Here is a 26,481-nt window from a genome sequence, read left to right on the forward strand (position 1 = left end):
CAATTTACACTTTATAATAAGGTCTAATTTTTAACATTAGTTAAAACATATTATTTTCACAGCATTTTATCTTATCAAGGCTGTAAACATGTTTTAGCCTAACTAATGTTAAAAATTAGACCTTATTGTGAAGTGTTATAGATTTAAATAATAATAAAACTGATCAATATCCCAAGACTTTCATTTATTATCTTTGTTAATATTAGTTAATTAAAATTATTAGCTGATTATGTTGGTAAAGTCGTCATAGTTTGGTCAACTTCTATTGGTGAACGGAAACTACAACAAATATAATTTTAGCATTCTCATTTGCTCAAATTTCAAAAGAAAAACAATCCATGATAGCATTTCTAAATGAAAATATTTTTTGTTAATAACTGTTAATAACATGTCATCACAGTCTCTGAAAAGGCTCCATTAGTAAATGTTGAAATTAACATCAATCAGATTAAAGGCACAGTATGTAAGTTTGGCCACTAGAGGTCAAATATTCAAAACAATAACAAAGGCTTTGATGACGCAGTGAATGAGCATGGAATCATGGGAGTTGTCATCTTCAGCTCCACAGCTGATGGAAAGCAATCCGACGGGACTCAGGCAGAAATCATGGTCATGGATGAGCTAATGTATTAAAGTTTTATTAAAGTTACTGTGATATGAAGCAGGGCGGGGCCGAGATCCATGGGAGCGGAACGAGCTCTGGAAGGATATAAGATGGAATGACGACAGAGGACCAGGACATTTTATGTTGCTGTTTTTATTTTGCTTATATGCCGCAGTCGGCCACTTTCGTTTTGTTGTTTATGTATATTTTACAATTAAAGTTACGTTTAACGTCCGCCTCCTTCTTACCTGAAATTTGTTACTCATACGAGTCAGTTTATTCGATGAATTAAAATTATGGGGTAGCGCAGCACTGTTTTACTAGGTCAAAACAATCATACTAAAATACTTTGAGTGTGTTAAAAGTAGTTATGTGCATTCATTCGTGGCTGGTATGAGACACTTGATATATCACACTTAGAATATCATATTAATAAAACCTGGATGACTTGTGCTGGTAAATGGAATGTAATTAATTTTAAAATATATTGTATGGTGGAAAAAATGGTGTGTTACTGTTACTACAAACAAAGCTCTTTCTGATTATGCTATGTTAACCACTTGACAAAACAGCATTGTCTCTGAGGCATGGAACAAACATGTTACTCGTGGTAAATGAACAAAACGAGAGATTTAAACAATAACAATGACGAGTTGTCTGTCGATAAAGGTCTCCAAACAGTTAATCACCTGTCTAATAAAATGCATAACATATCAAAGCATCTTTGGTGTTTTTATGGAAATCGAGGGTAATGCGGAAGTGACGTAATTGAGAGGTGATGCAATGACAAAGGCCGTTACACTGGTTAAAATAGCTGATTTCTCGGGATTTAAGCATTTTTGAAAACATTTGGGATAATGTAAGTACACAAGTCAATAAAATATATAATATTGCTCTAGTGGTTTTTAATCCAAAAATCATACATATTGTGCCTTTAATAATCGTGAGTATTGTTTATTGTTAGTCCGTCTTAACTAATGATAACAAATAAGGCCTTATTGAGAAGTTTTACTCAACAATCTAACAGATAATCCCAATTATACCAAATATTCCAACAAGGATGTCACTTTTTAATGTCTTTGCTTAACTATGAGATTTCGGTCAGATGTAACTGACATTTCATTAATAATTTAGTTATTTTACATCTCACCAGAGGAGGCACAACAAAACACAAGGGTAAAATAATAAAATGTAAAATGGCGCATACACCAAAACATCAAAATGAAAACTCATTTTTGTAAATGAAACCTATTTGTCGATAGAGCACATCAGTCTTGTGAAGCGGGGTAAATTAGAAGGCTTGCGTTTCGGTGGGGTTGTGCAGAATGCCAGTGGGTAGCGTTCACACAACATCCCTCTGTGCATACTATTTACCCCTGGATTGCTTCAGGCTAATGTCTCAATAATTTTCCCTCTTTTTTTTTTTTTCGCAGGTCCTTCCCACAAAGGACTTGACTAATGATCCATGGACAAAATGAAGCATTCAAATTTATTCATTAATCATTCATCTCCAGCTCATTGAAAATGCTAAACTTCCACAAAATTAAGATTGAATATTGAAAAGTGATTGAGGGAGACAGCTCTCTGAGGAGACAGGAAAAGAGAGGATAAACAAGCCAAAAAGGAGGGAAAAAATGACAAAGGACGCAGAGCGAGAGGCGGTCGAGACCAACCCGAGCCTGGTTAGGGTTACGCAGGTATACTATCCGCTAGTTAAGGTCAGAGGGGTTTAAGTAGGTGTAATTAGATCCAAGAATCTAGAGAAGCGTAGAATTTCTGTCAACACAGCCCCCTAATTATTCTCTTTTCCAATTAATGGTGACATAGATTAATTATCTGATGAGGCAAAGCCAATTGCAATCATTCACCCCGCTAAAATTAGATCATTCCTGACAGTAGCATGAAAGTCACCTGCTTCATTGTTATGGATTGGGCCGTGAGCGTCGGACAAGGGAGAGAGTGAAGCATGCTGGGGGTTTAAGTAAGTTGTCTGGCGCAGGTGAGCGTCCAATTACTCCGCTATCTGAACTGTAGGCATCTTCCTGCTCGATCCGACGGCATCTGCGATGGGTCTGTTTGCTTGCTGCGGGACATGGCTGGTAGTTGAGTCATCTGTCAGCGAGAGCAGGAACTCAGAGAGGTGCTGGATTGCTTTTGACAACTCCTCCTGTTTAAACAGGCAAGCAAATGGAATGAATGAGTGCTGGCTAATTCAGTACAAAAACCTGTAGTGGAGCGGGAGCTTCGGTCCCACATAAATCTATAATACTTGGAAAGCCCAGTATATTTGGTCACCAATATATGTTGTGTTAAATAGCTTAATTAGTAGTTCCATTCAATTTAAAGGCAATTTAAATATATGCACTACACAGTAACGTCCGAAAGGGGGGGGGTCAGCAAGAATTTTTTTTTATTGGGAAAAAAAAATCTATACATTTATTTAGAAAGGATGCATAAAGTTGATCAAAAGTAATAGTAAATATATTTATAATTTCTATTTCTATTTCAAATAAATGCTGGTCTTTTGAACTTTCTATTCATCAAAGAATCCTGAAAAAAGCATCACATTTTCCAAAAAATATTAAGCAGCACAAATGTTTTCAACACTGATAATAATAAGAAATAATATTTAAAAAAAAAAAGAAAAAAATGTAAATGTATAACAATAGAAAACAGCTATTTTAAACTGCAATAATATTGCGCAATATTACCTTTTTTTTTCTATTTTATATATATATATATATATATATATATATATATATATATATATCTATATATATATATATATATATATATGTTTTAGAGATGCACTGATATATCGGCCAATAATCGGTAAAACAGCCGATAGTCAGGGCCGATATATCCTGTCAATCAAAAGATGGCAGGAAAATGCACTGAATTTGTGAAAAAAATGCTAAAAAAACAGTTTGATGTTCAATATTAATAGTAATTATATGAATTAATAACATTCAGAAAGTTAAGAAATATTAATTTAATCTTCAGAATGTAGTTAATGTGTGTTAATATTAATTTGAGTAACGTGTTTATGTTTATAACTGATATCAGTTACTCTGAAACAAGTTGATGAAATGGAGATAATAAAGTTTTTATTTGCATTTCTTTCAAAATATTATAATTAAAAATATACTGACTAATTATTAATTATAATGAAATAATCATTAAAAGAAGGTATAAAAGGCAGGAACCCCAAACTATCTGTATTGTTATCGGTATTGGCAGATATATCTCTGAATAATCGGCTATCGGTATCGGTGGAGAAATTTAGTATCGGTGCATCTGTTATATACAGTACTGTGCAAAAGTCTTGGGCACGTCAGTATTTTCACCCCCCAAAAAAGGTTTTAAGCCAGTTATTTATATCTTTTGCTGTAGTGTGTCAATAGGAAATATCCGTTCACATTTCCAAACATTCATTTTGCCATTAATTGTAATAATACAAGGAGTCTGAAAACAGCCGGTGCTCCACATGGAGATCAGAGCTCACCATCATCGAATCTGTCTGTGATTACATGAAGAAACTGAGACAAACTAAATCCAGAAGATTTTAAGAAACCTGCCTCCAAATACCTGAAAAATGATGCCCAAGTGTACCTGGACAAGAGCTGTTTTAAATGCAAAGGGTGGTCACACAAAATATTGTTTTAATTTAGTTAATTGATAAATAAAATCTATTTATAACAGAATTTTTAAAAACATCCTCACTTTACAGCATTTTTACACAAGTGCCTAAAACTCTTCACAGTACTGTATCTTTGCAGGCAGGTTTCTTCAAGCATCTTAGAGACACGGCCACAATTCTCCTGGATTTAGTTTGTCTCAGTTTCATCTGTTTCTTCATGTATTCACAGACGGATTCGATGATGGTGAGATCAGATCACTGTGTGGAGAACCAGCTGTTATCTCATAACTGGCTTAAAACCTTTTTTGGGGGTTGAAAATACTGACGGGCCTAAGACTTTTGCACATATGGCATTTACTAGTCAAACTTTGACCGATTCCAAGAAACCTATAAAAATGCGACACTGACAAATTGAGACACTTTTATTTTGTACTGTACGACAGTAGATTGAAAAAGACAAAACAAAGGAACGAGAAAGACGGTGTGCACCACACTCCTGGTGAACTGTGCGTGTGGGTTCAGTGCATGCCTGTTTTAAAAAACCTCAGCAACCAGTTTTTCTATTAAACTGCCTTGCACTGTCAACCAGCTTGGGAACTGAGCTGGCCTAGCCATGCAGAAATTTTCTGACTAACAATTATATCAGAAACAAGATCTTGGATTACGGTCCCTCGAGAGCAGCGCAGTGGGCGTTCGCTCCAATTATTACTGGCCATTCACAACTCTCCACCCTGCTCTCTGTTGTTAGCAATTGTCAATTATGCTATCCCTGGTGTAAACTTGCATAACCCGGAACTGAGTGCCCAATCTTGCAGCGGCGTTACGAGATGACAGGCTTGTACGCTTTCTCTATTTCGTTTAACTCTTCCCCCCGTCTCTCTACTTCAGTAGAGTTGCTTGGAAGCAGTCAATTGTTCCTCAGGAAGACACAGGGACAAATCAGTGGAACTAGTTTTTGCAACCTGCAACCCTCTGCGACTGAGGTTCCTCATGAGTAGATGGGTGGACATGTTTTGCTTGTGGTATCTTAGGGAAAGTGTTCGGACAGAATCAGCATTGATAAAAAGTCTTTGCACACAGGGCACTGCGATACTTTAAAGGGTTAGTTCACCCAAAAATAAAAATTCTGTCATTAATTAGTCGTTCCAAACCTGTAAGACTTTAATTCATCTTCAAAACACAAATGAAGATCTTTTTGATTAAATCTGAGAGCTTTCTGTCCCTCCATAGACAGCTACGCAGCGAACACTTTGATGCTTCAAAAAGTTCATAAAGAGATCGTAAAAATAATCCATATGAATTGAACGGTTTAGTCCAAATTTTTTGAAGAGACTCGATAACTTTTTATGATGAACAGATTGAATTTAGTTTTTTTTTTACAGTTCTATCTAGTAATGTATTAGACAAAACTGTTAAAAAGAGACAATGCTGCCGTTCTCAGAGCCGACATTCTCAGCGCAGTCAAAATAAAAGCCTGGGGCACCGTCAAAATAAAAGTCCCGCGTCTAACACATCGGCCAAACAGCAAAACTTGTCGGTCGGTGCTGATATTTAAAAAATGCTAAATGTCTGCCATGGTGATATATCGGTTGACCACAGGCTCAAACACATACGGTTCTATTACAATGCTGGCTGTCAAAACACGTCACAAATTCAGTGTGATGAAGTTTGTCAATCACAGCAGTGGGCATTTACTTGTGTTTCTGAAAGAGTTAATGCCCCTTGAAAGGGAAAATACCCCATAGATTTATTTTAATTAATTTTTTTAACTGCCTATTTTGGGGCATCATTAAATATGAGCCGATTTATGCTGTGCGGCCCCTTTAAATCTCGTGCTCTCCGCCCACGGAGCTCGCGCTTGCCTTAAACAGTGCATAAACAAAGTTTACACAGCTAATATAACCCTCAAATGGATCTTTACAAAGTGTTCGTCATGCATGTGTCGGATTATGTGAGTATTGTTATATTGTTTACATTTGATTCTGAATGAGTTTGAGGCTGTGATCTGTGGCTAACGGCTAATGCTACACTGTTGGAGAGATTTATAAAGAATGAAGTTGTGTTTATGAATTATACAGACTGCAAGTGTTTTATAATGAAAATAGTGACGGCTCTTGTCTCCGTGAATACAGTAAGAAACTATGGTAACTTTAACCACATTTAACAGTACATTAGCAACATGCTAACGAAACATTTAGAAAGACAATTTACAAATATCACTAAAAATATCATGATATCATGGATCATGTCAGTTATTATTGCTCCATCTGCCATTTTTCGCTATTGTTCTTGCTTGCTTACCTAGTCTGTTGATTCACCTGTGCAGATCCAGACGTTACTGGCTGCCCTTGTCTAATGCCTTTCATAATGTTGGGAACATGGGCTGGCATATGCAAATATTGGGGGCGTATACCCCGACTGTTACGTAACAGTCGGTGTTATGTTGAGATTCGCCTGTTCTTCTGAGGTCTTTTAAACAAATAAGATTTATATAAGAAGGAGGAAACAATGGAGTTTGAGACTCACTGTATGTCATTTCCATGTACTGAACTCTTGTTATTTGATGCCAAGATAAATTCAATTTTTCATTCAAGGGCACCTTTTAATTTTTTTTGATGCAAAACACTTTGATAACTTCATAAGCTAACCTCCAGAAACATAATATAAAGATCAGAAAATGCATTTCATGAGCCCTTTAAAGTATCTTCTTGAACAAACTGTCAGTTTATTTACTTAAAGGTGTGAGTCTTGTTCAAACAGCAACTTATAGTAGCATCTTGAATACTGTCTGTATGAACATTCAGTGGGAGTCAAGCCCATAACAGTAACAATAGTGACAGTGACCAAAGTAATATCAAAGATGGCGACATCCATAAAACTGAAAAGCCTTATCACTTTCGATATGACAAGAGTCCAATAGAGCCATGAGTTCATCCATCAAATCTTCATTAAACTGCAGCAGCTTTCATATCTGGGTGGAGAGTGGAGCATTTGAGTCACACAAAACTGACAGGAACAGCTCTGGAGGAGAACAGTGACTATCTAAAACTCTCAGATGATGCACAGCTTATATCTCCGTCGCTTCAAGTTACCGAAAGTGAAACCACACAAGAACACACACACGTTACACAGCACGGGTTTTCCAAGAATGCGGCTGTGAGTCCTGATATGCGGTTGTCATAACTGAACTGTGTGTGAACGTAACCATATTAAGGACTCAAATACAGGTCTGACCCTTGTTCATGATACTCCAAATACATGCAGAGTAATACATTTTCATCTACTTCAGTGTCTGATTTGTTGTTGTAAAAACTTGACTATGTTTTCAAGCGTGCAAAATAAAGAACAATTATTGTTTGCAAAGTGATGACTGTTGAGATATTTTGAATGAACGTAAATATCTTCCCAGAGCCCAAGAGAACCCCCTTGTCAAAGAGACCGGGACAACATTCCCGGATGTCCCTCTGACAACGGCCTTGAATATATTAGTGATTTTAAATATGGAAATATGACTAGAAAACTTGTATAGCTAGAACATAGCTGTTTGTTGCATTACCAAGATGGCTTTAAAAAGGTTGTGTTCAATCCATAAAGAAAATCTTTAATCATTTGTATCAAATAATACTGCTGATGGAGACAGATGGAGATATGATTTTGGATAATTTATCCTTCTCTTAAATACTCTTCATTATTCCTTTGCTCAAATATTTTCGGCTCATCTTTCTAGATTTTTGTCATTTACTAAAATTGCATATTTAATTACCTCATAATGTCATGAGGGGCCCCCAGGCAGGGTCAGAGGCCCTCCACAGCCCCTATGTCCCATATGCCAGTGTCTGTCTGGCCATTGTATGGTAGTTTGCTGCACAATACAAAGACAATAACAATAGGAAGCTGTGACAAACTAGACTTTCTAATACCAAAAGCCTTTAAAACCTAAGGTTAGCAACTACACGATTCTCATAGTTTTGGGTCATTTGAGAATGGTGACGCTTTATTGCTATGTCTCGGTCTGCCATTATTTCACAATGTAAAGTCTCTTATACACAATGCTAGTCTGTGTCTGGGGGAGGAGATCAACACAGAGCTGTGACAAAGTTTAGAGTAAGGCTGCTCCTTTTGTCCTTCACACTCGGAGGAGCTTGAAGAACTCCTCGTCTTCATGCTCCATTCACCAGCCTGACTTCCAGAGCTGGCCTCCCCTGACTGAGCCACAAACACACCGCCGTTCACCTCATTATAAGCACGCATAGCACACCTTCCACTGAGACCAAATGCCTTTTGTGTTAGATCATTTAAACATTGGGGTTGCATTAATCCAATATAGAAAATAATGTTAAATACAAACCTAATTTCATTCATTATTTAAATGTAATTTTAAATGTAATTTTACAGTATATAAACATACTAGACAGACTCTAGTCTCGCTGTTTTTTCAGCACCTTATGCCATGATCACCAAATTTTTAAGATGTTCTACTGTATGTGAAAAGCAGCGAGTTGACATACAAACCCGCCTCCCCTACTCACACATTTCACTTGCTCCGGATGAATATTGTTGCCATTACAAGGATTGAATTTCGAGGTGGGATTGCACGTATGGCGCATAATATTACCAAATCCTGCAGATTTTATGCTCACACCTACAGTGTGCACACATAAAGCCGCCTCTCAGAACTAAATTGAGCTCTTTTTTGCTTAAACAGTCAAATACACACAAAATAATGTCAAAATGTCGGTCTTCAGTATTCATGTAAACACAGTCAGTTAGGTTTTAAGTGAACGTAAACAGTTGAGAAAGAAAACGCATGTGTAACAGTATATTGGATCCGTGCATCAGGTCTTAAAGTGACAGCAGCCTAATATACCTGCTGCCAAATTATGAAGATATTAGATATTTAATTTATCTATATCTATATATGTTTTTTTCCCATGGTTTCAATGTCAAAATTGTGGCCAGTGAAAATGAGTGGCTAGTAACTTTGGAAAACCACTAGCCACAGTGGATGGTGAGCAAAAAAGTTAATGTCAAGCCCTGATTGTATGGCAATGTGCACACTCTGCCAAACATCTCCTTTTGTGTTTCATGGAAGAAAGACATGATGAGGGTGAGTAAATAATAATTGAATTTTAATTTTTGGGTGAAATATTCCTTTAAGGACCAACCTCATCTTAACCTCAACAAGCATTACCCTGAATGGGACCCATTGTAGTATATAGTGCAATACTTACAAATAGTGTTGTGTGTGTGTATGTGTGTGTGTTTGTAGGGGTACTAAAGAGCCCATACCTGGAGGGCTTTCATTTTCTGGTTGTTCTGGTTGGAGAGGGTCTGGAAGCGGGCCAGCTCTGCCTGGCTGTAGACGCTGCGGTGTTTGAAGTATTTTAGCATGGCTTTGTGCATCCTCTTCTGCAACAAAGAAAGCTGAGGAAGAAAGAAAGAAAGAAAGAAAGAGGGAGAGAGAGAGAGAGAAAAAAGAGGGGGAATTGGTAAGGCAGGAGAGGAAATTAATGGCAGTGTTCAAGAAGAATGATGGAGGGGAATAGAGAAAGCAGTCAATAGCCCATTCTGCAGTACACGGGGCTGACAGGAATTTCACAGTCTCTTGCTCTCCCTGCCCACTCATGTGCACTGGGCGGAAACCAGTCACATCTGGCTGCCAGGATGGGGGGTTAATTTTCTCTAAATGCTTCAGCGGTTTTGTTCTAGCTCAGGCAAACTCGGTGACTGCAAAGCTGATGAGTAAAATATTTCGACTTCACTCACTTTAACTTTATACCAATCCCCTCCAGACATATTTTACACATACACAAAAAGTCATGAACCCCCTGCCGCAACGAGAAATTATTCCGAGTATACTGGAAAAAAAGGGAAAAAAAATTGAGAGAGAAAGAGAGTGTGTGTATATGTTTGTGTGTGTGTGAGAGAGAGAGATTAGAGAAGAAAGAAAGAAAGAAAGCATGCTGCTCTCTTTATTATTTGTGCAGTTTTCCAGAAAAAAAGGGGGTTTCAATTCAGAGGGATGTCGTCCCTTGTTTCGCCCCATCTCTTCTCTCTTCCTTTAAGCTTATCATTGCTTGGCAATGTGTTCTTCGGAGCATGAAAAAACTAAAGCGAATTAGCTCAGCCTTTAACTGAACGAGTACAAAAAAATGTCCTTTATGGAGCTGTGTCAAAAAAAAAACTGTACTATCCTATTAATGCTACAAGTAACAATAGTTACAATATACTGTAGAAATAAATGTGCAAACGAAATATCAAAAAGACTCCAGTCAAAGTGATGCAAGACACTAACCTCATTTATGCGTTCTTTTGTTTATCCAGTATCTGTAAAACACACTTGCTTCTCTTGTAACAACCCAACTTTCAAGATGTATACAATGCAATTTCTGTTAGGCCTTCAGGGTTACAATAGCAAACCTGCCACCAACCTTTTGTTTACAAGCATTAAACTGATTGTGGATGTTTAGGTAGGCCCATAGTTTGTACATTTTACCACTGCAAGGGGGCGCTCTAGCTCTCTCATTCAGACTAAACCAGCAAATCCAACTAAACTGGCAAAATGCCAGTACATCATTGTATATGTTAACCTGTATTATATATAAGTAATATGTTGATGTTGAGGACAGTGTTGCAGTGTCTATAGTTGCAGTGTCTATTGTCATTTGATAAAAGTGCAAAACAAAGAAGTTTGTCAGCATAACCAAAGGATGCCACAGAAAACCACATAAATAATTAAGTGCCATCTGTCACTAGAACACTAATGCAGAAATTTCAAATTTTAATTTTTTGGGTGAAATATTCCTAATCATATTTTTTGCAATTTATATATTCTTTCTTTTCTGTTTTGTGTACCAAAGTAAACCATAATGCTGAAAATAATTAATTGGTTTGAGTAGGGTAAACGTAAACTAAACAAATTAGTTCAATCAAATGAACTTTTATGATTATTTCGAACTTCAAAAAACTGAAATATTTTAAGTAATCTAAACTGTTTCATTGTTTTGAGTTTTATGAACTTGTTTCTTTTAATTTAGACAAAATTAAATGTAACTGAAACTGGGCTGGGCTTCTATTTCCCAGCATGCTTTGCTATGACACTCGAGAGGGAGAGTAATGCTGCGTCCCAGTTCGCCTACTTATACTAAGCACTAAAAGTATGTACTGTTTTTGTGAAGAAAAAGTACAAACTTTTGAGTGTGTAGCAGAAGCTTTGGGACATACTACTTTGTCATAATTTAACGGATGTTCTGTAATTTAGTTACACAACCTGTAACCGATTAAACTGCCCTGTCAATCATCTTGTCACAGTTAAAATCCTCCACATTCAATTTAATTTAATTTCCTACTGTTTCAGAGAGAAATGTAGTCGCACATTGATCTGCCAGTCATGGGTCTTTCATGTGGAGAACTTTACTCATCTTTGCATAATGATGCATTTAAAAGTTGATGACCAAACGCATCATTATAAAAGTTCACAATGCTGTTGCAGATGAAATATAATGTGGAAAACATTTAATAAATATTTTTTTGTTTTATCTTTATCTTAAACGCTCTGCTACATCGTCGGTCTCACACATCCGTCATGTTTGTAGTTTTTTAACACTTTTTATTTGTGTTTGTAGTTCTAATCGAATCCTCATCCACAGCGCAATGGGTTGTGGGCAATATTAACCGTTAGAGTGTGCACGGATCTGCAGTTCGGATTCTAACTGGAAAAAGTAGACCATCCGGATATCTTTGGAATACTCAAATCAACATACTATGATTTGGGACACACTAATTCTATTTTCGAATACTATTTAGGATGGATAGTATGCGAATTGGGACGCGGCATAAATGCTAAAATTAACTGCTGTATAATATTTTTGTGCAAGATTAATGTTAAGTGGGAGATTTAGTAGTTTAATGTTTTGCTATACTAATTTAGAAGATTTTTTTATGTTATGTTGGCTTTTTTGGGGGGTTACCATCATTGTGACAAGTGGAGCATGAGCTTGGTTTAAGAACAGATTATGTTAAATGGTCTATTATATTGCTGTACTCATTAGCAATTGCTATGCTAATTGTTACTAGGGTTGGGTATCGTTTGAATTTGAACGATTCCGATTTCGATTCCTTGTTTCGATTCCGATTCTTAGTTTTAAATGAGCTAGCTAACCAACGGTCTTTCTGAAGGAAATAGTCTGACCTTCTCCATCAATTTTAATTCTATGAACTTTTTACTTTTTATGAACTTTACTATGAATTTCTCACAGGGCTGTTTTCAACTACAATATAAATATCAAATCTATGAACTTGAATATAAATATTATAAATTATGAATATATTGAAAACACATTTACACATGAGTGTATGGCTACATTTACACTGCAAGTCTTAATGCACAAATCCGATCTTTTGACCATATCCGATTTTTTTGGCCAGTGTGTTTACACTCACTTTAGACGCGACTGGTATCGATATCTGTGTTTACATTAGGCTACTTCCTGCCCCAAAATGATCGTCACTGATAGTTTTAAATGCACATAGTAGATTCTCGGGTTTTGAATGGCCGTGCTATTAAAATTATTTATATAATTCATGGAGTGGCCATGATTAGCCTGTCAGAATGGTTAAGTTAACAGCTGTCATGGGTGTATTGCAGCGCGAATTCTGACTGAACGGATATAGACCGGAAAATAAAGGTAATTTGTGTTTGATATTTTATCTACATTTATTAGTTTTATAATTCCGTTTTTTGAATGAATTCGAGCGAGCAAGGGAGAGAGCGTGTGCGTGCGAAGCTGCTGAATATATGTGTGTGTGCAATTTCTTTCATGTTAAGGCCCGTACACACCGGGACGAATATCGCACGCGTTTATCATCAGCGTTTTTCGAGACGTTTTTTTGTGTTCACACCCAAGCGATTTTCACCGGCGATGTGCCGAGTGGAAGTGCAAATTCACTCCCTGACAGTATGTGGCGCTTGTGCTTAACGGTAGTGCAAATAAACATATGATATTAATAAAGTTAAAGAAGATTAAAAAAATACATATATAAAATGGCATACATACATACATAAATATATAGTGCAAGTGAACGGTAGTGTAAATAAACATATTTATGAAACAGACATTCTCAACTATATTTCTTGAATGTAAAAGGGAAAAAAAAGTAAAAATACAGAAATAATACTGTGGCAGAGCACCCATAGTGTGCATCTCAATCAGCTCTCTACTTCACTAGTCAGGGCACTGATCAGGGATTCGGCCACATTCATTTATATGGTATACTGATACACGACCTAGGAAGCTAAGGAGCTGTTTGAGACCATAGACTGTAAAAAAATGTTTGAGACGCAGGGATAGTTTGTAGGGGTCTTCCTCGTCTACTTACTTTCTCTTCGTCGTCTTGTGTGCTCGGCAAGACCGTTTTGTGCTTGAGCGCCACCAAGTCGTGTTTTACTGTAACTTCAGCAGCTCCAGGCACGTGAACAAAAGCGCCAATCTCATTGGTCGGCCAGTTTTTAACGCGGCGCGTCAAACCAAAAAAACTAACCCGAGGCGTTTTTTTTTTTTTAAATTACGCTTTTACGCCTCGCGTTTTTCGCGTCTGTGTGCACACTCACATTGGCGCCCGTTGTTTAGTCACGAGGCGTTAAACGTCGGCGAAAATCGCGCGCGATATTCGTCCCGGTGTGAACAGGCCTTTAGACAAAGTTCCCACGTTAATATTGAGCTGCGAATTTTTTGTGCGAGTGCATACATGCACGTCTGCTTCATAATACAACATTGAAGCTATATTTTAGTGAGCGAACGTGCCGCCCTCGCCGTTTGATGGCTTGGAATTACAATAGGAATCCGATATGCGTGTTTAGACGTAGGTCGCATGTTCAGAGATCGGATATGTATCGGATTTAAAACCACATTTGGAAGTGGCCCAGATCGGATACGAAAAAATCGGATCTCGTGTGGATTGCCAGGCTGGGGATTGGAGCCAGAGGAAGAGGCAGCGGAGGACGGTCGGCGCAGCACATCAAAGATATTTATATATTTCTACTCCATGAACTCGGAGGTGCTTTATCATGTTCGACGTGCACCCTCCTATGCACAAAACAATCTTGCCGCAAATGTTGCATTTTGCAGAGATTTCGTTCTATTTAGAAAATTGAAGCAACACTTTGGACCGCCGACGCACGCTATCCATGTTCGACTCGCTCGGTTATGCCAACACTTTCTGTGGACGCTTCTTCGTTGGTGTGTCGGCGGACTGGGAATCGAAACTAGGAATCGAAATTTAAACTTTTGAACGATTCCGGGAAAATCGCAAAGCTAGTCCCGGTTCCAATCGATACTCGATACCCAAGCCTAATTGTTACCAATTAGCAAGTTAGCATTTATTAAATTAGCTGGTTAAAGCTAGCCAAGTTTCCATTGCTAAAAATATTTAAAGGTGCAGTATGTAGGATTTCTGTTCGCTAGAGGTCTATTCAGAACAAAGGCGTAGTTTGATGACGCCAAGTTTGAGCGCGGAATCTTGGGACATGTGGTCTTCACCTCAACGGACGGTGCAAAAGAATAGTGATAGGACTCGGGAAGAAATCATGTTCATGGATGCAATTATTAACATTATTGTAGAATGAAGCAGAGCAGGAGCGAGTGTTGTGGAGCTGAACGAGGAGCTGGAGCGATTGATCAACACACGCCTCACGAGCAGAAGAACTTTTATTATGACACAGTCGCCGGCGCCGGTCATGAGTATGAGGTAATGAATATGAGGTAACACAGCTCTGTTTATAATATAAGATACATTTGAGAGTCTTGAAAATGATGGCTGCTGTGAGACACTTGTTTGAGACACACTGCAGTAAGCTGATCGATTTTAGAATATCATATTAAATACTGGATGGCTTGTGTTGATAAATGGCATGCAATTAATTTTAAAACATATTGTATGATGGAGAAAATGCTGTATTACTGTTAAATAATAAAGCTGCATTTGATTATGCTATGTTAGCTACTTCACAAAACAGTGTTTTTCTGAGGCATTGTAAAGCATGGTACTCGCAAAAAATCAAGAAAATTTGATTTAAACAATAAGACTAAATGTGTTGAGCTATATAACAATAATTAGTTTTCTGTCTTTAAATATATCCAAACAGTTGTTCCCTTGTCTATTAAAACATGTAATATTTTAAAGCGTCTTTGGTGTTTCCATGGTTTCTACCAAATAAAACCAGAAACCGAGGCAGACCGAGGGTTAACGCTGGTATGACGCAATTGACAGGCGACTCCTCACACCCGGAGCCTTAGTTAAAATTGCAATATTCTCACGATTTACAAATAGTTGGAAACCTTTGGGATAGTGTAAGTACTCAAGTGAACAAAATATATAACACTGGCCTAGTGATTTGTAGATATTTTACTGCAAAAATCTTACATATTGCACCTTTAAGTTGAGATTACATTATATTTTAAGTTAAATGTATGAATTAGCTTACTCAAATATTTCAAGTTGAGAGCACTTAAAATATATAAGCTAGTTCAGCTTACTTATACTTTTCATTTCTTAACTTACCTCAAATTTTTTGAGCTTTGCCAACTTATTCAGGTTTACAGTGTTTTCTATTTTCTATTGCAGTTAACATTTAATATTATTACTAATATACTTTAATTCTTATGCGAATTTATGCTACATTACATTACAACTATTCAGATTTAGCAAGGTTTCACTAACATATAGCCACATAAACAGTGCTTTGAAGCACCTTCTGAATCTATTTCTCATGATAAATATGTCACAGTTTCATACATATGAAGCAGGTGTTTTAATAGACATCTGATAAATATACAGTCTATTCAGACTATTCATAATGGACCCTATACATACTCGGCATGGCATGGAAAACCTTTCAAAAATGTTAAGCTGTCATAAGAATCCATATTTAATTGAGCGCAGCTTGGCCTACATGTCCTTACAGCTACGTATAGAACTTTAAGAAGAGCTCATCGTAAACCTCTAAGAGATGCGACTACATCCGCTCTGAAGGAGAGAAAGCCGCAGCAGTCTGCAAATAAACAACAAACTGTAAAAAGGCTGAATACTGAGTAAAAGAAAATCAGGCTTTGATCATGACCGTGGAGAATCCCGTCCACAGGATTTGCCTTTTGCATGCATTTCTCACTTGATAACATTCATGTAGTTAGATGAGGAGTTGTACGAGTATTAGTCTTTTGGGGAACAAACAATGTGTCTTGCTCTTCAGTAGAGTTTTACCATCAGCGGTAGAATAACAAATCATATTAAAATGATCTACAGCTAAAAAAAGTGCTATATACTTTAAGTGACAGATTATGTGTAAATCAGTATAACTAGTAATAATCTCTAGCAACAACAATGCAATGGTACCAGAACAATAACAAGCCGTAGACTAATGTCATGTATGAGAGACACAAAGCTTTAAAGCTGAAGTGTGCCATTATTTTTTAGTTTAAATACTTTCTCCTATTATACAGTAGCTTAATATGTGGAGATATCAACAAGTAAGACGTCTGAAGGTTAATTATCACAAAATGTATAATTACTGTGGTGCTATTGAAACATTGGCCTTGGTGCTTTAGTTTGTGAACAAATGAGTGTTTCAAACAAACCTTTTAGGTGAACGAATTATTCCACCAAACAAAACTCAGCTCACTGAGATTTGATTCGAGTCTAAACGAGACTTGGAGAAGAACTGAATGAACTGAACAAACAAGGCATGTCATTCATGAACAAACTCATTATTGATGTAAAATGACATAAAGAGGTTATTAAAACTCAATTTATTTTTGGCTACTTTTATGGCTTAATAACTCAAAAGCCCCTTTCACACAGAGGTTCCGGAAAATACGCGGATAATGTGTCCCGGGATTTGTCCTGGTGTTGTGGTGAATTTAGACCCCCTGCCAGATTACTACCCCCTACTATTGGTAGGTTTGGGAGTAGATGTGGGGGAGGAGTTAAGATTAGGGGTGGGGTTAAGATTAGGCATTCAGGTAGCGACTTGTGGGGTAATGACTTGGCAGCAAGGTTATTATAGTTTTGCTTTTTTTAAATTAGTTTTTATTTTAATATCGTTTTATATTTTGCTTTAAATTTAAGTTTAGTTTTAGTTAGTTTCATGAATGGTTTTGTTATTTTGCAAACACATTTCTATTTAGTTTTTATTTTATTTAGTTTCAGTATAGTTTTAGTAATTATAGTTTAGCAGCTAACAGAACACTTCCAGTGTCGACCAAAGAAAGCAAAGCAAGACATTTATTTTCAGCAAAATGTAATGTTTGCACAGTTTACAGTTAACTCTTGATAAAAATAACAAGGGCTTGAGATGCAAAAAAAAAAAAAAAAAAAATGCACCTTAAATTTACATAATACATGATGAACATGCATATGAACAAACATACATATGAAAGATTCAATCTTTTTGAGTTTGTGTGTATGTGTTGAATATTAATTTAGCAAAAACAGACTAATACAATCTTAAAGGTTTCAAATGTGCATGTGTGTAGGCTCGTTGACTTTATCATTACCGATGGTAGTCTTCCTTTCCGAATCTTTTGCCATGAAGGATTTGTATTCTTCACGATGGTTGGTTTGCAAATGTACTTTAAGGTTTGTGGGATTTTTCCCCTTAATTTCAACACCAGAAATTATTCAGCGTGACAATGCATTTGCTTTTTCCTGTTTCGGAATTAAATTTGAAATAGCCCCAAACAGGGCTCTGTCGTTTCCTACCCCCTGCCATCATTCATGTCATTCGTATTTATCAGTTAACTGATGTTGCTATCAGCCTCAGCTAACCTCACATGCATAAAGCGCCATCTACAGGTAAATGTATTATACAGCCTGTTTGGTTTTAAACTAAACCACGTCAGATTTTCCGCCACAGGATGAGAGCTTTTAATTACGAAAACGAATACTTATTTTTGATAATTATTATTTTATTTCAGTTAGTTTTTCAATAACTGTTGCTAGTTTGGTTTAGTTGTAGTTTTTCATTTATTATGAATTTTACATTTTATTTCAGTTAAAGAAAATGTTTTTTAACTGATAGTTTTAGTCTTAGTTTCAGTTTTCGTTTACGAAAATAACCTTGCTTGGCAGGGGGTCGAAATTCGGCAAAACACCGGGATCATTTGATTTTGGTTCATTCACACTGCCGCTGAATTTCCGGAATCTGTGCACGCATTCACACATATCCCCTAAAGACACGTGACATCGATGTGAAGTAATGTCTGTGCAGCTTCTTAAGTTTGCTTACGATCTGCGATTTCTCTCTTGATAAATTAATTATTTTTATTTCTTATTTCTTATCATAAACTAGCACATCACATACCGTCTCACTAAGCTGGCGAAAAAGGGGCTAAAGGTTATTAAGCTTTATATATTAAAAAATTACATTTTCATTATTATCAATTTATTATCATTTCTCTCTCTAGAGACTCTTAGTAGCTTTCCCAAAAGCTTTGTAAATATATTTTGGTCATGGGGGATTAAGGAATCAGATCAGTACAATAGCAACTACAATATAATGATGTAACCTACAGAAAGAGTGACTGAACAAATCAGTAAATGAACAAATCTTTCTGGTGAACAGATTAAAGGAAATCTGTTACAGGGATTAATCAAAAATTGCCACCACTAACTGCTCTGTTTAAGCATATAAACTATATCTTTGTTGAACCAATGGTAGATGAAGGAAGCTTTGAGGAAACCTGTTTGAAAACAGTAATTATTTTTCCTTTATGCAACGCTAGACACACTTCAGCTTTAACCTCTTACTGAAAACCTCTTTACATTGACAAGTGTTTGTTGTTATACACCAATATACACAGCCATATAGTGTTTGGGAATGACTAATGCACTGCACTCTATAGGTACACACTGCACTTACACAGTACAGCTTTGATGAATACCAGCAAAACCACCCATCCTTTAGTGATGGACGTACGTGTCATATTAGCATTTTCCCAAACGTTGCGAGATGCCGGTTCCTGAGAGCGTTTGCATCTGCTACGCGCCTGTTTCCTCTCGCTGCCATGTGAGATGGAATAAACACACATGCACGCCAGAGCAACGCTGTCATGAAGCTTATCTCATCGTGATTAGATTACTGCAGTGGCCTCCTAGCTGACTGCCCAACTAAAACCAACCACCTATGACAGGCTGTGTGGAGCACGCCTGCGCACGCTAGTCCGCGCAAACCTCTCTCTCATCACTATTTTGCATGCCTGCTGTCTATCTCTGATGACAAAGATAGACAACCACATCATTCATACATGCAGAAAATAGCCTTGATGTATACATGCATACGGAGGAAGCCACAGAGAAAGAATGTGTTACCTGCTTGTGATCTTGGACGAAGGCCTCTGCTCTGTTTCTTTTGTCAAAAACACAAACGGCTTCTTGTCTTGCAATCATTAGAGCTCTCTGCAGTTCTCGGTACTCTTGTGATAACTTCAGATTGTCTTTTAGCGCTTTCTGTAGAATAACCTGGAACAGATATGCACAGGATGTTCTCCGTCAGCTGTTATAATGAAAGGACACCATGGAAAACTAGGACAAATAATATTTAAAGGAATACTTCACTTAAAAATTAAAAATCATTTACACACATTTGTGTCATCCCAAACCTGTATGGCTTTCAAACATTTAGATTCTGAAAATGCACTTTTTCCATGCAATTACAATGAATGGACTGAAGCTTCGTTAAAGGACGCAAAAGCTGATTAAATGACTTATACATTATATTTCAAGTGTTCTGAAGCCACACGGTAGCTTTTTGTGTGAGGAACAGACTGAAATTTAAGTTATTCACTGATAATCTTGCCCTCCAGTGGGCTGTTAACCTCTGTGACCGGATCATTGAGTCAGTGAGTTGAACTCGAGAGCCAGATTAGTCCGATTCATGAACAAATCATTCAGTTTTGTGAACTGGATCAACTGATTCATTAAAAACAGCTGATTCAAAAGAATTATTAGTCCATGACTAGACACTGCAACTTCTATCATAAACTTGTATGAATATACCATGGACACTTACATTTTGTTTTGCTTCTCATACAATTTTGTCATATGACTTCAGAGTCGTATGGACCACTTTTCAATGTAAAAAATGATTTTTCGAAGTTGTAAATGAAAATAAATATTATTCGAGTATGTTTTACAAGAAACTATTCATTCTACTTATATTTTTCATTTTTAATTCAATGTGGTACTTGATGTTATTTTAAAATTAATTGTGAAATTTATTAGAAATTTCAGAGCGAAAATTGTTTCTATACCATTTATGGTGCTCGTGCATCCTTTTTGAAGCTTAAAAGTTAATTATGTTTAAAAGTGAATGGAAAACAGTCTTCAAAATGTCTCCTTCTGTGCTCTATGGAAAAAGTAAAGTATAAGTAAAGTCAAAAGTAAAGTCGACATGTCGAATTTTCAATTTAGGTGAGCTGTTCATTTAAAATGAAGGTAAAAAGTTTTTTCAGCAACTGAAAGAAATTAAAGGTAGGGTAGGCAATTTTTTTATAAACACTTTTTGTTATTACTGGTTGAAACATCCTGATAGCAATAAAAGTGGTCTAAATTAATTTTTAAAAAGTACATATCTTTCTGTGGAACTCTCAGGACCAAAAAATGTCCAATATTTGCATTTGTAGCACTGAAAACGTATAACACGTGATTTTTCACATCCCCACAACATTTATACCACATGGTAGAACTCCTCATTCTGAGCAACTTTGCCTCTAGGACCACCGCTGTCAACTGAATCATTCAATAAAAATTAGAGATTTTCTAAAAAAAATTACTTTTGGAAATTAGTCCTAGGCTTTTGGCTCTACGTCGATAAATTGTGAAAAAGCTTTGAAACAGATATTTCCTTAGTAAATTGCCTGTTTTGGCTGGAAACGATCTTTTCTATCTATGATCAAGATGGTTACAGGCTTGCCAAATAAAACATAATACTTTTTTACACATGTGCCTAATGGCCTTAAATTGCTTGAACCCTGTTAATTGTTAATCTAATGTGCCTACTTCATTCATTTTATCAGTGTGTGCAATACTTGGGAATTTAAACCCACAACCTTGCACTTTCATTTCACAAAAATAAGTTTGTTAGGTGTAAAATGATTAAAAAAAAATTACATATAAGCTACTGTTCAAAATGAAATGCATGTAATGTAGTGTCGCTTCAGTGTCCAAATATTTTTGGGGCAACTGTGTCTACAGCATTTGCATGCTTGTTTGCATTTCGTTTGTTTTACACCAAAATGGTGAAACCAAACCTATTTGAATAAAGTAACTCAAGTAATCATATAGCACTTGAGGAAGAATGTAAACAAATTACAATAAATAACTGTCTGATTTGCCTGTCTCCACAATCTCCACAACCCTGTGTCAGCATTGGACACGTGGAAAAAGGAGCGAGAGCTATGCAAAGAAAGATGAAGAGAGAAAGAGAAGAACATTTTCTGCTCTACCTGGGAATAAGGAATAATGAAGTGTGTCTGGGCAGTAAAACGACCCAGCGCTAAACTGATGAGTTTAACCCAGCACAGAGAGTGGCAGTAAACATGACAAATGCCGGCTATTGATTTAAAGCTTAATTACTGCATGCAGTGCTGACAAAACCCGTCTGATGCACCTCTGAAATGTAAATGGGACAAATTACACTTCATTGGCCATAAGAAACTGATGGTGTCTGCACTTTGCATCCTACTGCTTTTCTACTCACTGAGCGTCTGACTTCATCAAGTAAACAAGCTACATGAGAATATGATGAGGGGAGGGGAAAAAACCCAATTCAGCTAGTGAGGAAGTCACAGTGGAGTGTGTCCATAAGTGCAAGTTACATTTTCCATATCTCTACTCATCGTGTAAGGAAATGCACAACTGTTTATACGGTTACCACTGTGAAGGAGGTCAACGCAAAAAAAAGGAGTTACTTACATGGTCTTACTGAGCTCAGTTAATTGGTGCAAGTTTTTCCAAAGAAAATAATGTCCACTGTATATAATAAGACAACGCCTTTTTTCAATATGCTGCTTCACAATGAAAGTAAAATGGGTTGAAAACACATTTGTAAATGTAAATTTGACATTGACCTTAATGGAGCCAGCAATGGAAAGGTCATGACATTGATTCCCAGGGAACGGACGAATCTGTTGCTTCGGATAAAAGTATCTGCCAAGTGCATTTTAATAGGAAAATTGGTTTTAGTGAAATGATATATGTTATTAAAAAGAGCAGCAATTGTTGGAGCCATAGCCTGGTTGTTAGCACATGCATATATATTTTTTATTCTTTCATATATATATATATATATATATATATATATATATATATATATATATATATATATATGTGTGTGTGTGTGTGTGTGTGTGTATATGTATATAATGACTCTAGAATACTGTTCAAAATATCACCACTGCTAAAAATCGTTTCTGTCAAAGCTACACAAGATAATACGTTTTTCAGAAAATGCCACAAACCATGTTTATTTTTCTTACTCCATTGCCAAATTGTTCTTTTCTTTTTTTATGAAAATATTTGTAATTTATTCTTATGTTTTAAGTATAAAACTTACAAAATTTGCTTTAAATTGAAGCCTTTTTCTACTTCAGAGAAGTCGGGATTATAAGAAATAAAGTACAAAATCACTATTGTGACATGAAGTTTAATTTGTGAGATGAAGTCACAATATTAAGATAAAAAGTCTGAACTGTTAGATATGAAATCGCAAACTAACCCATTAAGACATAAAGCCATTTAAAAAAAGTCACATGTAGGGTTTTATTTTTCATACTCACTTCCATTTTGTCATGATGATGGAAAAACTCAAGAAAAATAATTCTGTGTACACTATAAAAACAAATAAGCCTCTTTCTAATAAAAGTGTCCCTCTCGTCTAAAACACATGACGTTGGTCGTCATCCAGTGTTGTGCGTCACTATCCATATTTCCTGTCTTCATAAACATCTCATGACTGTGACGTCCCAACAATGCGCCTCAGGTCAACCGAAGGCGTTCTGACACAGCCTCTCATTGTTGGAAGCGTTAAAAGTCAAAACGTTTCTGTTGGGCGATGAATCTTTGTGCCGCTTTATTGTTTCCTGTGAGAAGTCTAAAGAGACTCTCTGCTCTGCTGCCCTGCAGCAAGTTAATGGCAGACTGGCTCTATGAGGGAGGACTTTTAATTCGGCTCCTGTCTCGCACCAACAACTTGTTTGGAGTTTGCTGCTTCTGCGCGCATGGCGGATTAAGCCCCATTGCCTTTTCTTGTTTTGAACTAATGCATTCTTGATCACCGTTTAATGAAACTATATACCACATGGCGATTTCACATTAGATAAGCCATGTGAGACTTTCATCAGGCGCCGGGCTCTGACTGAGGCCATAATCCCGAAACTCAACTCCCCCAATAAATAGCTTTTCCCTCCGAAAATGAAGTGATAATACGTGGTTTTCATGCAAAACATAACACATTATCTCTGACAGAAAATTAGAAGAGCTTTCATCAAATTATTAGAGGAAACGTTAGTAGAGGTGTGATGCTGAGTGTTGGATATTCCCGAGCGAAGGTGCATTACCACACGCTAAACAAATTGCGCTACATCAGGTTAAAGACACTGAGATGGCCATTCAAATTGTGATTATCAGAAGACACAGAAACAGACAATATCAACATATTCACAGTGTTTTAAAACATGAACCCTTTTTCGTATGTACAACTCCAAGGACGTATAAATCTTTACGAATCCTCTGACACTGCGGAAACCTTTGTGAGGGTTGGTCACAAGTGATCGAGTTCAATACTTGGACACAGTCCCATAAGGGTACATTTGGTCCAAGAAGGACATTTTTAGTTCACTTCAGAATTAAAATTTCTTGATAATTTACTCACCCCCAAGTCATCCAAGCTGTTTATGTCTTTCTTTCTTCACTCGAAAAGAAATTAAGGATTTTTGAGGAAAACATTCCAGGATTTTTCTCCATATAGTGGATTTCACTGGGGTTCAACCGGTTGAAGGTCAAAATTACAGCTTCAGTGCAGCTTCAAAGAGCTCTACATGATCCCAGATGAGGAATAAGGGTCTTGTCTAGCGAAAAGATTGGTCATTTTCTTAAAAAAAAAAAAAAAAATTATATACTTTTTAACCACAAATGCTCGTCTTGCACTGCTCTGCGATGCGCCACGCATTACATAATCACGTTGGAAAGGTCACGCGTGACATAGGCAGAAGAGTTTTTCGCCCTAGCGCTGTACTTCCACCTACGTCATGCGTGACCTTTTCAGCGTGATTACGTAATGGGTGGTGCATTGCAGAGCAGTGCAAGACAAGCATTTGTAGTTAAAAAGTATATACATTTTTTTTTTAAGAAAATGACAGATCATTTCACTAGATAAGACCCTTATTCCTCATCTGGGATCATGTAGAGCCCTTGGAATCTGCACTGAAACTGACATTTGGACCTTCAACCCGTTGAACCCCATTGAAGTCCACTATATGGAGAAAAATCCTGGAATGTTTTCATCAAAAACCTTAATTTCTTTTCGACTGAAGAAAGAAAGACATAAACATCTTGGATGACATGGGGGTGAGTAAATTATCAGGAAATTTTAATTCTGAAGTGAACTAATCCTTTAATTGCAAACTTTTTTAAAAATGAAATCCAGATGGGACTAGTGAAAGTAAATACATTTGTACTCTTTATATGGACAAATTTAATTATATTCAAAGCTAAAATAGCATAAAATATAAGAGAAACTCCATCAATGATACTGTGTAAACATTAACATTTGACTTATGTTTCTCTTATAACCAGTCTAATCTCACAAAATATTATAATGTCAAAATAAATGTAATGGTCTAAAATAAATATTAAAATCTCATCTATTTAAAAATCAGCCTATGAATAGCATGAATTCAATAATCTCAAAGGATTTGTAAACATTTCTATGTCTCTAAAGTTGTTCATGATGCTATTAATACACTAATGTTGTACAGTTTTCTAAACCAATAAAAACTACTAACCTAGAACCACATTTTATGTACTGTACGTGTACCTGCAAATTTTAATGACATCAAGTCGCTCTGTCAACACAACCAGCTAAAAGCAGATAATAATAGACAAAAGGGTTTTCTGTTACATTTGTTTTGTTGTCATTGTCTTCATTGATATTTGGAACTTATCTAGCATCACTGGGTATACCATAAAAATATACGCAGTGCATCATCATACAAAGGAAATCTAAATATTTATAAAGGTAATTTCAGCCTGAATGGTGATTGGAGCACATCAAATCCCCTAACCAATCAAATGCACTCATGCTCGTTCAACTTCAGCTGATCTGTTTTCTGATATGTAAAGAAAACATTTGTTAACCTGGATTATAGCAAGTATTTAAATAGCAAAGCTGATCTAGGCCTTATAGGAAACCCTGACAAAATAATCTTGACGGAAATGTAAATATGAAAAAAGGGTTCTTAACCTCTGTGTCCTTCATGACTGCCTGGCGCTGAGTGAATAGTGCTGAATGAATCTGTGCGTGTTGAGACTTCCTCTGTTCACAGGAAGCTATATCCTTATGCACGTTACCCATCACTACCGTGGCTGTCCCATGTTTGAATGCCAAAGTGTTTGACAAACACCTGAAACAAACAACAAATTAATTCATAGAAATTTGTGTATATATATATATATATATATATATATATATATACAGACACACACAAAAATAAATTCTGTATTGCTTACTGTAGCTCCTCTATAACGTCTGGCATAGTGCTGACGGTTTGCTCCATCATGTCTGATTCTTGCATTAACTCCTTAGACTTCAGGTCGAGCTCCTTGATCCGATTTGAAATCTCCTCATACCTCAATAAGACTACACTTAGTCTTTCCTAACAGCAAATAAATAAACATGCCATCATTAAATGAATAAATATGGAGTTAAGTAGGTTTTTAAGTAAGCTTTTTAAGTACAAATCCGCAATATTGTTGGATATGTAATGTATTTATCACATAAATATCTCATACTGTAATATAAATCAAGTATAATTTTATTTTCACCTTCACAGAATTCAAACATTCCTGATGGTGTTTCTTTTTTTCTTCAAAATCATCAGAGAGGCTTCTGTGTGCAGTTTGTAGGTCATTTATTTTTGCTTTTAACTTTTCAATTGTCTGAAAAAAATAATAAAGAATTAATATA

At 36.4% G+C, this 26,481-nt stretch overlaps 1 protein-coding gene across 1 annotated transcript in view; it reads right to left on the minus strand.

Moving 5' to 3' along the window:
- Positions 1-1,572: 1,572 nt before the first annotated feature.
- LOC137014121 (coiled-coil domain-containing protein 178) overlaps positions 1,573-26,481 on the minus strand; it is a 38,460-nt gene continuing 13,551 nt past the window's right edge. The window contains exons 14-19 of the mRNA XM_067378270.1: positions 26,340-26,453; positions 26,025-26,170; positions 25,759-25,918; positions 19,608-19,757; positions 9,534-9,668; positions 1,573-2,771 (exon numbers count right to left, since the gene is read on the minus strand). Of these exons, the coding sequence (XP_067234371.1) occupies positions 2,616-2,771; positions 9,534-9,668; positions 19,608-19,757; positions 25,759-25,918; positions 26,025-26,170; positions 26,340-26,453 (861 nt within the window). The 3' untranslated portion in view covers positions 1,573-2,615. The remainder of the gene's footprint in view (positions 2,772-9,533; positions 9,669-19,607; positions 19,758-25,758; positions 25,919-26,024; positions 26,171-26,339; positions 26,454-26,481) is intronic.

The sequence above is a fragment of the Chanodichthys erythropterus genome, chromosome 23 (assembly GCF_024489055.1).
Source record: "Chanodichthys erythropterus isolate Z2021 chromosome 23, ASM2448905v1, whole genome shotgun sequence".
In the NCBI taxonomy this organism is placed as follows: domain Eukaryota; kingdom Metazoa; phylum Chordata; class Actinopteri; order Cypriniformes; family Xenocyprididae; genus Chanodichthys; species Chanodichthys erythropterus.